Source organism: Panthera tigris, chromosome C1 (assembly GCF_018350195.1).
Source record: "Panthera tigris isolate Pti1 chromosome C1, P.tigris_Pti1_mat1.1, whole genome shotgun sequence".
In the NCBI taxonomy this organism is placed as follows: Eukaryota; Metazoa; Chordata; class Mammalia; order Carnivora; family Felidae; genus Panthera; species Panthera tigris.
Window position 1 is genome coordinate 211,360,810 of NC_056667.1, and position 15,330 is coordinate 211,376,139.

Below are 15,330 nucleotides of genomic sequence, written 5' to 3' on the forward strand. Positions count from 1 at the left end.
CATAAGAGTGAACATCCTTCATTCCTGATCTTAGGGGAATGGCATTTGTTTTATTTCTTGTTAATTTAAATTTTTTCTTTCATACCTTCTCCTTTATTTGATTTGTGTTTATCTGGTCTTATGTTTCCTCTGAATTAATTTTCTGAAATTATTATTTTGCTTCCTTCATTTATAATTTCCCCCCAGTTTTATAATTTCATTTCTGAATTATCTAATTCTGGTATGTTTTATTCTTTTATATCTTGTATACTTTTATTAATGTCTTTTACCTCTTTTGAAATAATTTTTTTCTTTTAATATTATATGGGCTTTAACTTTGATCCTTGTCAGTAGCTTGTCTTTACTGAAATTAGTTTTCCTAAATTTTTGCAAAGGAGGCTTATTTAGGATAGTTTTTCTAATTTTACTGCTCTCTAGAATTTCCTCTTCTGTTGTGTTACTGAGTTTTAAAATGGTATCTTACAACTTGAGATCTCTTAACTCTCTTTCTTGCTTTTTTTTTTTTTAAGTTTATTTCTTTCGAGAGAGGCAGAGACAGCATGAGGAAGAAGAAGTAGAGAGAGAGGGAGGGAGGGAGGGAATCCCAACCAGGCTCCTCCCTGCCAGTGCAGAGCCTGATGCGGGTCTCAAACTCACAAACTGTGAGGTCGTAACCTGAGCCAAAACCAAGAGTCAGATGCTCAACCAACTGAGCCACCCAGTCCCCCTTACTTTCTCACTTTTATTTGGTCTTTCTTTTTTCTTTCTTTCTGCCATGGTAATTGGATTCTGTACCCAGCATTTTATCCCCATTAAAATGCTTTCGCCTAGAAGGGAGTATTGGCTGGTTGTTTTTCAGAGTCGTTGGGGTCCTCAGCTGCTTCACTTCAAACTGGTGTTGTAGCTGGTGATGGTGTATCTCCACCTGGCTGTGTTTTAGGAGTTTGGTGGGTGCTTTGTCATCTGGTTTTGTTGTATTTGTTGTTTGTGCTAACCTAGTTAGTTGTGTGGTTTTATGAATTTATTTGAAGGAAATTAAATCACTGGGCTGCTTCCATCTTAATAGAATCGTCTCTGTTTCTTAAGGGAAATACTTAGGTAATTAAACATTTTTTCCTTGCAAAATATTTATTTGAACATGGTTCAGATTCTTTAGTTTGATAACTAGTTACCTATACATACTATTCAGAAAAGATTTATCAGATTAGTAACTGTTGATTCTCTTCATTTTAGTGACTCAATGGAAACAGAAGAAAAGCCAGGTAGTGTGCTTGTAGGAAAGACACCAGAAGTGGTAAGTGTGTTTTTTGAAGTTGAGGTTACCATTTAACATATAATTATATTGTAAGTTATTTTAAAGTGTTATATATCTGTCTTTGTTAGTGGTTTAATATTAAGTTTAATACCAAAGTTATTTTATAAAAATAGATCTTCTGTAAAGTAAAATTTTAAAGACTGACCCTAGAAAGTGCTTAACTTAGAAGAAAGCATATCCTTAGATCCTTACAAAAGATTGACCTCTGTCTAGAATAACTCTGAATTATTTGTCACAGGATGAGAAAAAAGGATGGCCTCTAACAACTAAATGACAACTTAATTGTAGACAGGGCAGGGTACTTTAATTGTCTTTGTTATTTTTAATATTCATGGTGTATGGAGGAAAGGGGTAAGTATTAAAACAGTGGTCTGTTGGATGTAAATGTTTCCTCCACCAAGACTTTTGATTTTTGATACTCAGGTATATAAATGTCAACTATTATTTACCTGGATAGCTTGGTAGTTGATGAGATCATATATATGTGTTGGTTAAATGTGTTTTTGATTTTTCCAGTTCAGAGTAGGCAGTTTCTCACCTAAACTATGAGTTGTTCTGTATAAAATAGTTTTCCTTGCATATCATCAGTAGTCAGTTATTCTTTTACAGTTTGGGTTTTTTTTTTTTTTAACATTAAAATAATTTTACATTGGAAGTTTCTTCAGAGTGAATTATATTCTTTCATTAAACTGGTATCATATTTCAGTGGTAGCTGTTAAAGAAATATTCTTTCTTTCAAATAAGTGATACATGAGTTTTCTAGATCCTACTATTAAAATACAAGTTTTGCTCTGTGTATGGATTGTGAATTTCACTGGTTTAGGGCTGTTAAAGCACAATTGGTGGATATCAGTAATATATGAATTTTTCTTCTTGTTTGTTTATTTTGGCAGAGTCCAGAGCCCAAGGACCAGACTTTGAAAATGATTAAAATTTTAAGCGGTGAAATGGCTATTGAGTTACATCTACAGTTTTTAATACGAAATAATAACACAGATCTCATGATTCTAAAAAACACAAAGGTAGGAAATTCATCTGTAATGGAGGCTTTCTTGTATTTATTTCTTTGTTGATTATTAGTACATATACTTATTATTGAATACTTTGTTGCATTTTATTCTAATCAAGAAAGTAACTTAAAAAGAATAACAAAGGGAGAAATTCTTGAATTTGTTGAGAGAAGAAAGGAAATTAAAATTGAGTTCCTGTTTTTGTGTTTCACATTCATTGGGAAGTTTAGTGGTTTGTTTTGTTTTGCTTTTTAACGTTCATTTGTTTATTTCTGAGAGTGTGTGAGCAGGGGAGGGGCAGAGAGAGAAGGAGACAACAGAGAATCCCAAGTAGGCTTCAGGTTGTCAGAGCCTGACTTGGGATTAGAACTCACAAACCAGTGAGATCATTGCCTGAGCCGAAATCAAGAATCAGACACTTAGCGGACTGAGCCACGCAGGTGTTCCTTGTTTTAATTTTTTTTTAGTTAACTTTTTAATATGTACATGTAGCACTTGGACGAATGGCCCAATCAGAGCACTGATGCAGTTTGTTTATGTGTCTTTTTTCCCATTGAACTGCAAACTCCTTGAGTGTACAGGTTTTTGATATTGTGTAATGTTTGTTGAGATACTGATCCTAACAGTAGGATTAATTTTAATCTTTGAATAGGTAATATATTCATCTGGTTCAAGAAAATGTTTTCATATGAAAAAACTTACGTATTTTTCTTCCCTTTCCTGTCTTATCTACCCAGTAGCTTCTGACAAAGTCATTTATTCCTCTTTTACAGCTATAAACTATTTCAATACTACACAGTTGTTTGACTGAAATATGTAATCATACTTCTCAAATTTTTAATAATTACAAATGTCAGTTGGACACAGTTACACAGTTTGTATTTATGACAGTTTTATGAAACTAATCTTTATAATATTCTCATTAGAAATAAACAAAATCCCTTTGGTTACTGCCAGAGGTGCAGAGTGAGAAGAGATGCAGCATTGTTCTCTAGGCTAGCCTGATACCTTGGAGACCTTAGACAAGATGCTGAAAAGAAATGGCAAATTAAACTATTCAGAAACCAATAAATAGAAAATCTACTACCTAAATTGCTACCTAAAACCTACTGATCTCAAGACTACAGATAAAACTCTGACTTGCTTGTATTTATAAACTACCTATTTAATCTTTATAAAGAATTATCCAGGGGGCGCCTGGGTGACTCATTTGGTTAAGCATCGGACTTCGGCTCAGGTCATGATCTCACAATTCATGAGTTTGAGCCCTGCATTGGGCTCTCTGCTGTCAGCACAGAGCCTACTTCAGATCCTCTGCCCCTCCCCCACTCTCTCATTCTCTCTCTCTCAAAAATAAGTAAACATTAAAAATTATAATGTCCAAGATTCATAGTTTAATGTCAGTTCAGTTTATTAATATTTTCATCACAAAACAGGGCCTCTGATTGTGTGCCTACATGTGCCTTTGTGTATGTATGAATACTTTGCCAGTGGTACAAATGTATTTGTTTTTATAGGATGCAGTACGGAATTCTGTATGTCACACAGCAACCGTTATAGCAAATTCTTTTATGCACTGTGGGACTACCAGTGACCAGTTTCTTAGGTAAATATACTCGAAGGTTTCCACTTTGGTTTAAAATCATCTTTAATAGAGACACTTGACATTGTTACATAGATGTAGCTGCCAGTCCTGAATTTTAAATTCTGTTTTTGCTAATTTTATACATTCTTTTAGTGCATATGCCTGCTTATTTTAAGGTAAAATTAATTCCCTTTATTAGTTGGCTTGAATCTAGGCTTTTTCATGACATAATATTAATGTAATTCTGCTTTTGTTCATAGTGAAATTACATATCATGCATTTCTTCAAGTCTCTAGAATACTAAGAACTTAGGAGATAAAATAGAATCACCAGTAATTTGAGCTCCGTAAAGTAAAATGACTTGTAATAGTTCAAGGTAAAATTTTAATGCTTTGACTTTAGTATTATAAAAAACTTTATGGCATTCATTTCAATAGTATTGCTGAATTTTCTTGCAGAGATAACTTGGAATGGTTGGCCAGAGCCACTAACTGGGCGAAATTTACAGCTACAGCCAGTTTGGGTGTAATTCATAAGGTAATATACAATGATCAGTGCGAACAGAACCAATTTTTCTGGAGTTAAAAAACATAAAAGTTTATCGTATTTCTTTCATAAGTACATTTTGTTAAATCAGGTAGATTCTCTTACAGGAAAGAATAAAGTAAATAAGAAATGAAAATACATATGTATGTGTTTGATTTTAATAAAAGGTGGAAATCCTTTCCTTATGAAGACTAAGCCATTTCTCACAGGATGAATTGAAATAAATTATTTGTATAGTCTGAAATGAATTTGGGGCAATGTTATAAAACAAGGGAAAAAATTGAAGCGTTTGTTTTAACAAGGATGTGATTCGATCTCTTAAAGATTCTCCTCTCATTTGAGTTATAAAGTTGTATAGGAGAGAGCTCCACTTCCTCCTCTTTTAGAAAGTGAACATTCTGGAGAAAAGAAAATAATTCTAGAAAATACTACATCTTTTTTCTCTCACTTTTCTCTTACTGACACCTTTATTGTGGCTCAATTTTACAGGGTCATGAGAAGGAGGCATTACAGTTAATGGCAACATATCTTCCCAAGGACACTTCTCCAGGATCTGCCTATCAGGAAGGTGGAGGTCTCTATGCATTAGGTCTTATTCATGCCAATCATGGTGGTGATATAATTGACTATCTGCTTAACCAGCTTAAGAATGCCAGCAATGATGTAAGTACGAGAATGGGAAACTAGTTTCTGTTACTTAAGAGTCCAAGAAAATATTACATTTGCCAAATTACTTTAGTGAATAGAAATTTTATACATTTTGAAATTCCCAAAATGGAACTGTTCTTAAAGAATTCTTTTTTAAGGGAATTTTCCTTCCTGTTCTATAAACTAAAATTGTGCTTCTCAGTCCTTTAAAATTGGTATGTGACAAGCAAAATAAAGTACCATATGTTTGTAAAATATATGTTGTATTTCCACACTTAAGAGTTTTGGAATGTTAGAACTGTAAGTGACCTTAATGATCATTTGGTTTAATCTTGTTATTTTATAGGACACTAAGTCCCAAAGAAGTAACTGTCAGGAATCAATTCTTAGTTATTTGGTGTTTTATAATTTGTTACATGTAATTCTTTTGGAAAAACTTACTAAGCAGCTTGTTCTTATTTTACAGAACTTTGAAATAGGATTTTAGACTTTAACTTTTATGTTAGAGTAGACTTTTTTAGAAGGCTATTAGGAGATTAGCTAAGTAAGAAAGATAACTTTGTCCTCCTATTTCAGTGAAAAGATTGAGGCCGATAGGATGATCTGTCTCCACTAATAAGCCCCTCATCCACGAATTTTATATACATTTATTCATGGCTTTGCCTCATTTCCTTCTCAGGTAAAAATTTTCTAATCAGACAAATCTCTTTGGTTACCAGCAATAGAAACCTCCACTGATTGACTTTAAACAAAATGTTTATTGGAAGTAGTTTATATAATTAAAGGAAAAGCTGATGAACCAATTCTCACAACAGTTAAGAGCCAGGGCAGTTCTAGAGATCTAGATAACAGGAACTAATTGTATCATTTTTCTAGGGCCCTGCTGTCAGGATGAAGGAATTTGAAATGTTTTTTGTCCTTGGGTCATTTCACTTAAGAAAGATTGGAATTTCAGAGAAAGAGCATTCAGTTGGCCTGTTTTGGGTCTCACAGTCCCATACTTTGGGTAGGAGAAAGTGGGCACGTATTAAGTTGGCAATTCCACCAAAACTAACCCGTGGGAGAAGAGTATTTCCCAAGCAACGTTGAGGTGCTGTCTCCTGTAAAAGGAGACTGCACTCAAAAATGACAGATGACCACTAATGTGTCCGTCTTGAAATAAAGACCAACTTTTGCCCTTGACCCCGTTTTTCCTACTTCTTCATGACTGTGTTCCATTAGATACCTTTTCCTCCTCTCTTCAACCTCCTTCCCCTTAGCCAGTAAGCATATTCAGGTCTCACCTATCCTGAAAAAATCTTTCCTTGACACTTGCTTCTCCTTCTTAGTTATCATATTTCTCCCTTTCTCATGTAAACTTATTAAAAAAGAGCCATACCCTCTCTCTCCACTTTATCTTTCATTCACTTCTCAACTTACTATTATTTTGCATCAGCAAGCACCATTCTTTTGAAACTGAAATTGCTGAGGTTACCACTGGCCATCTGAGTCAAATCCTTTGGTCATACTCACTAGGTCAACTGCCCTGCATGTTTAATATCACAATACATTTTGAAGTTAGAATAAAAGCTTGGATTTTTAAGTACAGTATTCCAAATCACTGGAACCCATGCTTTTTCCCTAGATCGTTCGACATGGGGGCAGCCTGGGCCTGGGTTTGGCTGCCATGGGGACTGCACGCCAGGATGTATATGACTTGCTAAAAACGAACCTTTATCAGGATGATGCTGTGACAGGTAAGTGATTCTTTGCAAAGATAACTCACTTTAGGATTAATTAACGTGACTAAATTTGTTTTCTACTTATATTTTGTTTTGTCTTGTTTTTTAAGTATTTTGAGAGAGAGTGTGAGCAGGGGTTCAGGGGTGGGGAGAGGCAGAGAGAGAGAAGAAAGAAAGAACCCGCGCTGTCAGCATGGAATCTGACGTGGAGCTTGATCTCATGAACTGTAAGATCATGATCTGAGCTGAAATCAAGAGTCCCAACATTTAACCAGCTGAGCCACTCAGGCGCCCCTCTACTTCTGTTTTGTAGCCTCTTAAAAATCTAATAGATTACTTGTATAGGGAGTGGATTTTGCCCCATTTGTCAAACTCATAAAAATAGATTCTGTGATGTATAAGTTTTTAAAAATGATATATCCTGTGTGTGTGTATAATTGATTTTTGCAAACAAATTTATTAGAGTGATCTATTTGTATCACAGAGCTATCTGTACTGCTTGGTGATAACATAGAAAAACATCATTGTGTCTCTTTTGAAATCACTGTTGGATTGATGGTACATTCTGTCACGATTTAAAAGGAAAATAGCTATAAATATATGGATGTGCTTTCTATCAGCTGGCTTGAAAAAATGCCTTCATTTTCATTTAATAGATGTTTTGATAGTTGATGATAATAAGTGCCACTTCCAATAGGATAGGTTTTATTGAGTTTACGTATGTAATTTTATTTTTTAATGTTTATTTTTGAGAGGGAGAGAGAGCGAGCATGAGTCAGGGAGGGGCAGAGAGAGAAGGGGACAGAGGATCTGAAGTGAGCTCCGCGCTGACAGCCCAGTGTGGGTCTTGAACCCACAAACCTCAAGACCTTGACCCGAGCCAAAGTCAGACGTTCAACCAATTGAGCCACCCAGACGCCCTATATTTTTTAATGTTTTATTTTTTACTCACTAGGGGAAGCAGCTGGCCTGGCCCTAGGTTTGGTTATGTTGGGCTCTAAAAATGCCCAGGCTATTGAGGACATGGTCGGCTATGCACAGGAAACTCAACATGAGAAGATCCTGCGTGGTCTTGCAGTTGGCATTGCATTAGTGATGTATGGGAGGATGGAGGAGGCTGATGCTCTCATTGAATCTCTCTGCCGTGATAAGGTAAGACGATACGTTGTTTATCCTTTTCCCCCTGTACTCCCTCATGCCCTAGTTATCACCTGCATTTACAGAAATACTTTTCATTAGAAATTATCTCTGTTCTTGTCAGAACGCGTAACTATACTCGTTGATCAAACAAGGTATATAAAGCCTAATAGAATGTAGGAAAGAAAAACACTGATTAGAAGGGATGAACAGGACTAATTTGAGGATTTTAAATTTAACCAAGATTTCAGACCAGTAATTTTCAGATAAGCAGATCCAGAAAAGGTATTTAGAAATTTACAAGTTGATTTCTTTTAGAAATAGTATTTTTGGAGTTATTTCATAATCATTTAATGAGATATAAATTTATTGTTTTTTCATCAAAAACCAGTGCCAATCCCCATGCTTATTTATTTGGGTAAGTGTTTTTCATTGCCTTTTGTATTGTTTTATTTTGACAGTGGTATTGTATATGGTGGGTACTCAGTGGTAAATAATGCTGTCCTCTATAGTCTTGATAAAAAGAACTACTACTGTATTAAATGATAAAGCTACTGATTATTTTGCTCAGCTCTCAGACTCCATATCTCTTCCATTCAGTGCTCATCAGTGCCCAAGAATTAAACAAGGTAAAAGGAGGTTACAATGTGGAATTAGAAGCGAGCTTCTTTCTTATTCGTTTAATAATGGAAGTTGAGTGTCAGAGGATAGTGTTGGTATTGGACTTGAGTTTATACTTCCTAGTAAGTGTGAGGCAGTACAGGCATGTTGCACAGAATGTTGGGAATTAGAAGTTAACTCCTCCTGTATTAGAGTCTTTTATTTCCACATTCGTTTTAGCAAATTACCAACCACAAAATAGTTCTCCTTAAGTTTATTGTTTCCATCGTTTCCTACCTAAAACCAACTCTCCTGGTGGATGTCAGTTACTATTTGAAATGCTAACTTGTCTATTGATGTACATTATTCTTCTTAGGACCCAATTCTTCGACGATCTGGAATGTACACTGTAGCCATGGCTTATTGTGGCTCGGGTAACAACAAAGCTATCCGGCGCCTGCTACATGTTGCTGTAAGTACTCTTTCTTGGCTGGAGGGGGAAAGGAAAGTTTGCAGATGGACACTAAATGTCTAGGTTATTGCAGCACCCACACTACATGATCACCACCAGTGATCTCAGGTACAGATTCTCATTCGCTGGACACAATCAGCTGTAACCTAAGCACCAGGTTCACTTGGCTTTTCAGAAGGTTGTAGTACAGGATAACAGTAAGTCGATATGAATAGAAGTCCTTAAAATCATTCAGGGGCAACTTCTGAAAACCTACTCCAAGGGGCATCCTCATTTGTAAGGAACAAGACCACATGAGTGTGTGCAGCCACCCTAGGATAGGGAAATCTAATGAACAGTAAAAATCACTTCTTTTTTACAACCTGTGAAGTTAGCTTCCAGGCAGCCCTAAGTGACATGGTCTGTTACAAGAGATGCATTATACAGGAAAGCCAGTGTCCATGTTTTCCAACAGGCTTTTCCCACTCATAGTCTTCCCAATCCAGATGGAGTTTATGAACAGTAATGTTGCCTGGTAACACAGAGGACATTGTACATATGTCTTCCCTTAGTAGGTTTCTACCATGTTGGTGCCAGGAGAAGGTAAACCTCAGGTCATCTTCCCATGCAGAAAGGGTTTAGAACTATTATTATCTTCTTCCCAGAAATACTCACATCCCGCTGTATTTATTATTAATTTATCTTTTATCAGTGCAACATGTGGTATGTTGTAAATTTTAAATGTTTGTATTTTGCTTGAATTTAGGACATACTTTTTTGAAAATAACTTTGAAGAAATGGTTAGATTTTCAGTGTAGCCCACAAAAGCTATATAGTGCGGCTGAAATAATCTTTAGAAGTAGCCCTGAATCCTAAACTTCACCAGGCTTAAAAGCCCTGAAATGAAAACTCTATCTGATGAGTTTTTCTAAAGTGAGGAGGACATTCTAATTAAATAGTAATAAATTAATGAGGTCTAATTTACATTTGAATGATGTGAGCCTCATATCAGTTTATTCTAGTAATGGAATGCATGGTATAATGTAATCCTTTAAAATTTTTCCTAGGTAAGTGACGTTAATGATGATGTCAGGAGGGCAGCAGTAGAATCACTTGGGTTCATTCTTTTCAGGTAATTTCTAATTTCTGGTTCTCTTTATAGTCCTTTTTTTTTTTTTTTTTTAAATAGTAACTAAACAGAAACTAAGTGTCTGAGAAATATGTCTAGGTTCAGAGTGAAGACCATTTAACAATAAGATTAGTACTGTTCATCTGAAAAAGGAAGCAAGTGTGTCTTGAGATTCCAAGAACCTATTTGAGAAATAGTAAAATGACTTTATTATTTGTTTTTTCATAACATTCAGTGTATTTGTTTAGTTTTTTAAATCCAGATAACATATTTAGTACTCCTCTTTCCATGAACATTGGTAATTCAAATTGGATGCTTCTCTTACACAGATTTGTAGAGTTCTTGAAGCTCTTTAATGAGAATAAAAGGTAATGGACTTTGTTTAAAGAAGGTTGAAAAATTTGCGGAGTTAAGAAAACTGTTTTGGACTTGAGATTTGGAGATGCCTTGGCTTAGTACAGTTGTGATGAAGAGGACATACTCTGAAACCAGTCTGCCAGGATTGAATCCTGGCTCTGCCACTTACAAGCTGAGTGACTTTGGGCTTGTTACTTAGCTTTTTTGAATCTCTGATTTCGGGTACAATAATAGTGCCTATTTAAGAAATGTGTCTTTAGATGAATGACTGAGTTAATATCTAAAGCCCTTAGAACAGTGTCTGGCACTACTACGTGTTATTTAAGCGTGTTAGTGGTGGTAACTGTAATAGTGGTGGTTGCAATAGTACTTCTTGCAGTAGTTCTTCCTGTCTGCTTATTATCTCCAATCTCATACCGTTGTTTCTTTTAGCTAAGATGCTTTATATTAAAATCTAACAAAGGCAAATTAAAAGAGCTTCATTTAGCTCTATTTGTACACTGCTTATAACAACTTATTTTTGATGAAATTACACAGTAAAGTTCCTAGGATATATGTTAGAGGAGTCAGATGAGTCTCATTCATGTCCGTTTAAATCTGGGGTAGATTTTCTACCCCAAGTCCCTGGGAGTGAACCTTTGTTGTAAAGGTCATAATATAAGTTTACAAATATTGAACGTCCACCGTGAACTGGTTATAGGATCTTCTTCATAACATCTTGGTAGGAACTTATTCCATTTATCAGGAAGTTATCCAGAAAGGCTGTAGAGTATTTTATTCTTTTTTTTTTTTTAACGTTTATTTATTTTTGAGACAGAGAGAGACAGAGCATGAACGGGGGAGGGGCAGAGAGAGGGAGGCACAGAATCGGAAGCAGGCTCCAGGCTCTGAGCCATCAGCCCAGAGCCCGACGCGGGGCTCGAACTCACGGACCGCGAGATTGTGACCTGAGCTGAAGTCGGACACTTAACCGACTGAGCCACCCAGGCGCCCCAAAAGTATTTTATTCTTATTGTGGATAAAAATGTTGAGTAAAACAGCAAAGTACAGACCCATACAACATGCTAATAGGTTTCTCCTTACACCAGTTTTGTTAAATAAGGTTGTTCAGCACATACTAACCTCCTTCATTGTGTTGTCCTCAAACCCTTATTTGCTCAACTTGTTCACAAAGACAGTAGAGAGCTTTCTTGAAATCCAAAGACATAGTATTTACACAGATCTACTGTCTAACACCTCCAAAGTAGAATATGTGATTAGTTGGTTATTACTGCTTTTAGTAAATCCATACAAGTGTCAGATATTCATTGATTGTTTTTCTAAGATATGACAGAGCCTATGTGCGTTAAGCTATTCTACATTTTTAAAAAAGATCTGCAGTAACTACACGCTTTATTTCTTGATTCCTATTTCTCTTATCTTTTTTTGAACATCAGAATATTTAGCCACTTACAGTCTTTTTGTACCTTTGCCATTTTCTTTTTTTCTCAGATTTGTCAGCAGTGGTTCCATAATTACAACCACAAAGTTCTGTTTCAGGGAGGTGATTCATTTAGCTTAAAGAGTTGAACTCACTTAAGGCAGCAGGTCTTTTCACCCAGTCTACATTTTGATCACTCTTTCCATTACTTTTTATCTTGCTGGTCTAAAACTCATTATCCTGAGGGGGGAAAAAAAAAGGAAGCAAAACAGAGGTTGAATAGTTCTCTTTTCTGCCTGTCATCTTTGGCCAAGTTATGACCCTAAACTTTCACTGGTTTTGCTTTAGAATTTAGACACAGTGTAGGGTTGGGCATGGGTCATTATTGCCATCCGGAGAGGTTCTTTTGTTTTGTTTTTGTTTTTGTTTTAATTCTTATCAGAGAACTAGGTAATTTTGATTTGGAAAGTATATTTTCCTAGGAGTACCTTTAATAACTGTTGGTTTGTGTAAACCATCCTACTCATGATGGTCTCTGTTTTGTTTCTTTGTTGGCAGCTGTTAATTTTTCCTGGTGATTTTCCATTTCATATTCTCTACATCAGTGGTCTAGTATGTATATTCTGCCACATAGGAAGTTGAGCTTCATGAAGACTGTTTCTCTTCCCTTTTTAACCTGACAGCACTTTGCTCTCTAACAAAATTCATTTCTGCCTTTGCATTTCCTGTAGTTCACACTCATGCTAAACTCCCAGTTTCAGCAGCAGATGTCTCCCATGAGCTGCTTTTAGGCTTTGCTAAGATCTCAGTTACTTACGATAGATCCAGCTAATGAGTGGTTCTATGTGCTTGTTATTTCTTAGGGATCATTCTCAGTTTTGTTTTCATGATAGGATTCTTTATAAGTAGAAGAAACTGGAAAAGTCTTTAGAGATGATTTTGTCTAAAAGTTACTTTATAGATGAAGAAAATTAAATGTAATCAACTTGTCTAAGAAATTGCAGTTGAAACCAAATTCTCTAAATTTTAGATTAGTGTCATTTCCCTGGAGGGAGAATCTTTAAAGATGAAAGAAACTTAGAAATATTTTTTTAAAAGAGAAGAAAATTCGATTCTAAAATAGTTAATAAAATTTCCCGTTGTCATAGAGCTAAACGGTAGAACTGAAATTCAAAACAGGTCTTGTTAGAGACCAGTGCTTTCTACATCATGCCTTTCTGTCAGAGTACTATTTTCCTGAGCAACTCTCACGGAACATTTTTTTTCTCAAATTTCCTCGTTACCTTTAATATTTGGAAAGTTTCTGTCCCTTCTCTTAAGAATAGTTAATGTTTTCTGGTGCATCATCATTTATTTCCTTAGAAATTGCTCCATTTTATCATTTCTTCCCTTTTAGATTTACTTTTAAAATAACCGCAGACATTTCACCTTCTTGAACCATATTTTAAGAATTTGTTTCTTCTTACTTTTTTAATCTTCTTTTTCAAATGTACTTACTGGACATGAATACTGAAAATATGTGGGTAAACATGTATTTGTACTTCAGCCACTAAGGTGAAATTGTCTTCGTGGGAAACTAAAAGTTCTTATGTATGTTATCTCTTTTACCCTCAAGTAGTCCAGACAGTTATAATATTTTCACTGTTTCTTTCTCCTGATATTTGTGGGTTATTTGTTTATAATGTATATAAATATTGAGAGTTGAGTTGAAAACATTCTTGCCAAGTTGAAATGAACCTAGTACATTTTTGTTTAGTAAATAGGTGATTATTAGGCCCATTGTTATCTATCGAGTAAGCAGATTTTATTATAACTCTTTTTATGGTACAATGACTGAAACTCAGTTGGAACTGAGCATAATCTGAATTATTTTAACTTGACATTGGAAAGCAAAGTGAAGAAATGTTAAAAGAAGCATTGGTCTTTATATACTTGTTAAAATTAAGTTGCTATAATGATCTGATACAGATTCTTCTTAAAACTAGACAATCCTAGAGACCCCTGGACATCTTTGCTATAACTTTACGTTATAACAATAACTGCATATTTTCCAATGTATACATTAATTTGCTTTCAGATACGGATGGATCTTATAAGATATGAGGGAGAGTCTTGGTGCAGATATTTCTTTAGACCATAAGATATGTTTCCTTGAATATAAAAATGTTGCACCATTATAGATCCTTAGAATTTGAAGGAACCCCAGCAATCAGCTAGTTACCACCAAGTGCATGAATCATCTTTACAATATCTCCATTCACATTTTTTTATCACTTTGATACGTATTGTCTGTGTTCTGTTTCTGCCTCATTGTCTTTGTGTTTAGGTTCTTGATGCTATAACTTCCTTATTTTATTTCTGTCTTTTAAAACCTTTTCTATACCTTCCCCCCCTCCAGTAATGAATAAATATGAAATTTAATGGAAGTTTTCTTCCAAAATTATTTTTAGAGACAGTCTACTCTTTTTCATAGTCTTTTTATTGCCATAAATGTGGTTAACATCTGAAATTTGCTTTAAAATTACAGATTTTTTAAAAGTATTTTGAAATGGAAGTGTCAGTTTTATATCAAAATGGTAAAAGTTTGTGCTATGTTTTACTTTTTCAGAAATAGTTTATATTGGAGTTGTATTTCATTTTCTACAATCTTCTGGAAGTACTAGAATGATTAACTAGAGAAAGATCTCTCAGCTAACTATAAAGCAAAGATTTTTTTCCCCAGGAATTGAAGCTAACTAGTCATATAGTTAATTTTGTAAGTGTGTGATTGTTTAAGTACATACATGAATTTGGAGGCAGTATGGAGCATGTGAGAAGGTAGCCCATCTACTCTAGTTCGTCTAGGGGTAGAGCTTTGGCAGTGTGAGTGCCATCTCTAATATTTAGATTTCCTGAAACAATTATATATGCCTTTACATAGATAAGATTCAGTTTGTGATACTTTTAAAGTGACACCAGAAAACTTAATCTTATGTGACTTTGCAAGAATATAAATCTTAATGTATGTCAAACCCATCATATTAGAGACTAGAACCAAAATAGATAACTATATATATATATATATTTTTTTTTTTAGGAATGTAGATTATTTTGCCTATCTGAAATGGGCCACCCTTAATGCTGCTGAAGAATCTTAGACTGGTAGGGAAAAGTGCCTAAAGCTTTGAGATTTAGGGATTAAATTTGAAATCTTTTCTTTCTGGCAGATGACATAGAGCCCATAAGATCTATGTTCTAACTGTGTCCTAGGAAAGGATCCTACCATGTGGAGAATATGTATGTGGTTCACTTATGCTGAGCTCCACAGCCAACGCATTTCTTGAAGTAATTTTCTTAAACTAAATCACCTGGAAAGGGGCAGCGATATAGTAGTAATAAATAGGTTGAGACATAAGAATGGGTCAACACGAAAAGGAAAAGCTAAGATATGGA

At 35.0% G+C, this 15,330-nt stretch overlaps 1 protein-coding gene across 1 annotated transcript in view; it reads left to right on the forward strand.

Annotated features, from left to right (window-relative positions):
* The window catches only part of PSMD1 (proteasome 26S subunit, non-ATPase 1), a 93,609-nt gene that overhangs the window by 16,642 nt on the left and 61,637 nt on the right, over positions 1–15,330 (forward strand). The window contains exons 8-16 of the mRNA XM_042995608.1: positions 1,213–1,273; positions 2,188–2,316; positions 3,822–3,910; positions 4,348–4,426; positions 4,925–5,098; positions 6,708–6,819; positions 7,760–7,956; positions 8,918–9,013; positions 10,060–10,124. Of these exons, the coding sequence (XP_042851542.1) occupies positions 1,213–1,273; positions 2,188–2,316; positions 3,822–3,910; positions 4,348–4,426; positions 4,925–5,098; positions 6,708–6,819; positions 7,760–7,956; positions 8,918–9,013; positions 10,060–10,124 (1,002 nt within the window). The remainder of the gene's footprint in view (positions 1–1,212; positions 1,274–2,187; positions 2,317–3,821; positions 3,911–4,347; positions 4,427–4,924; positions 5,099–6,707; positions 6,820–7,759; positions 7,957–8,917; positions 9,014–10,059; positions 10,125–15,330) is intronic.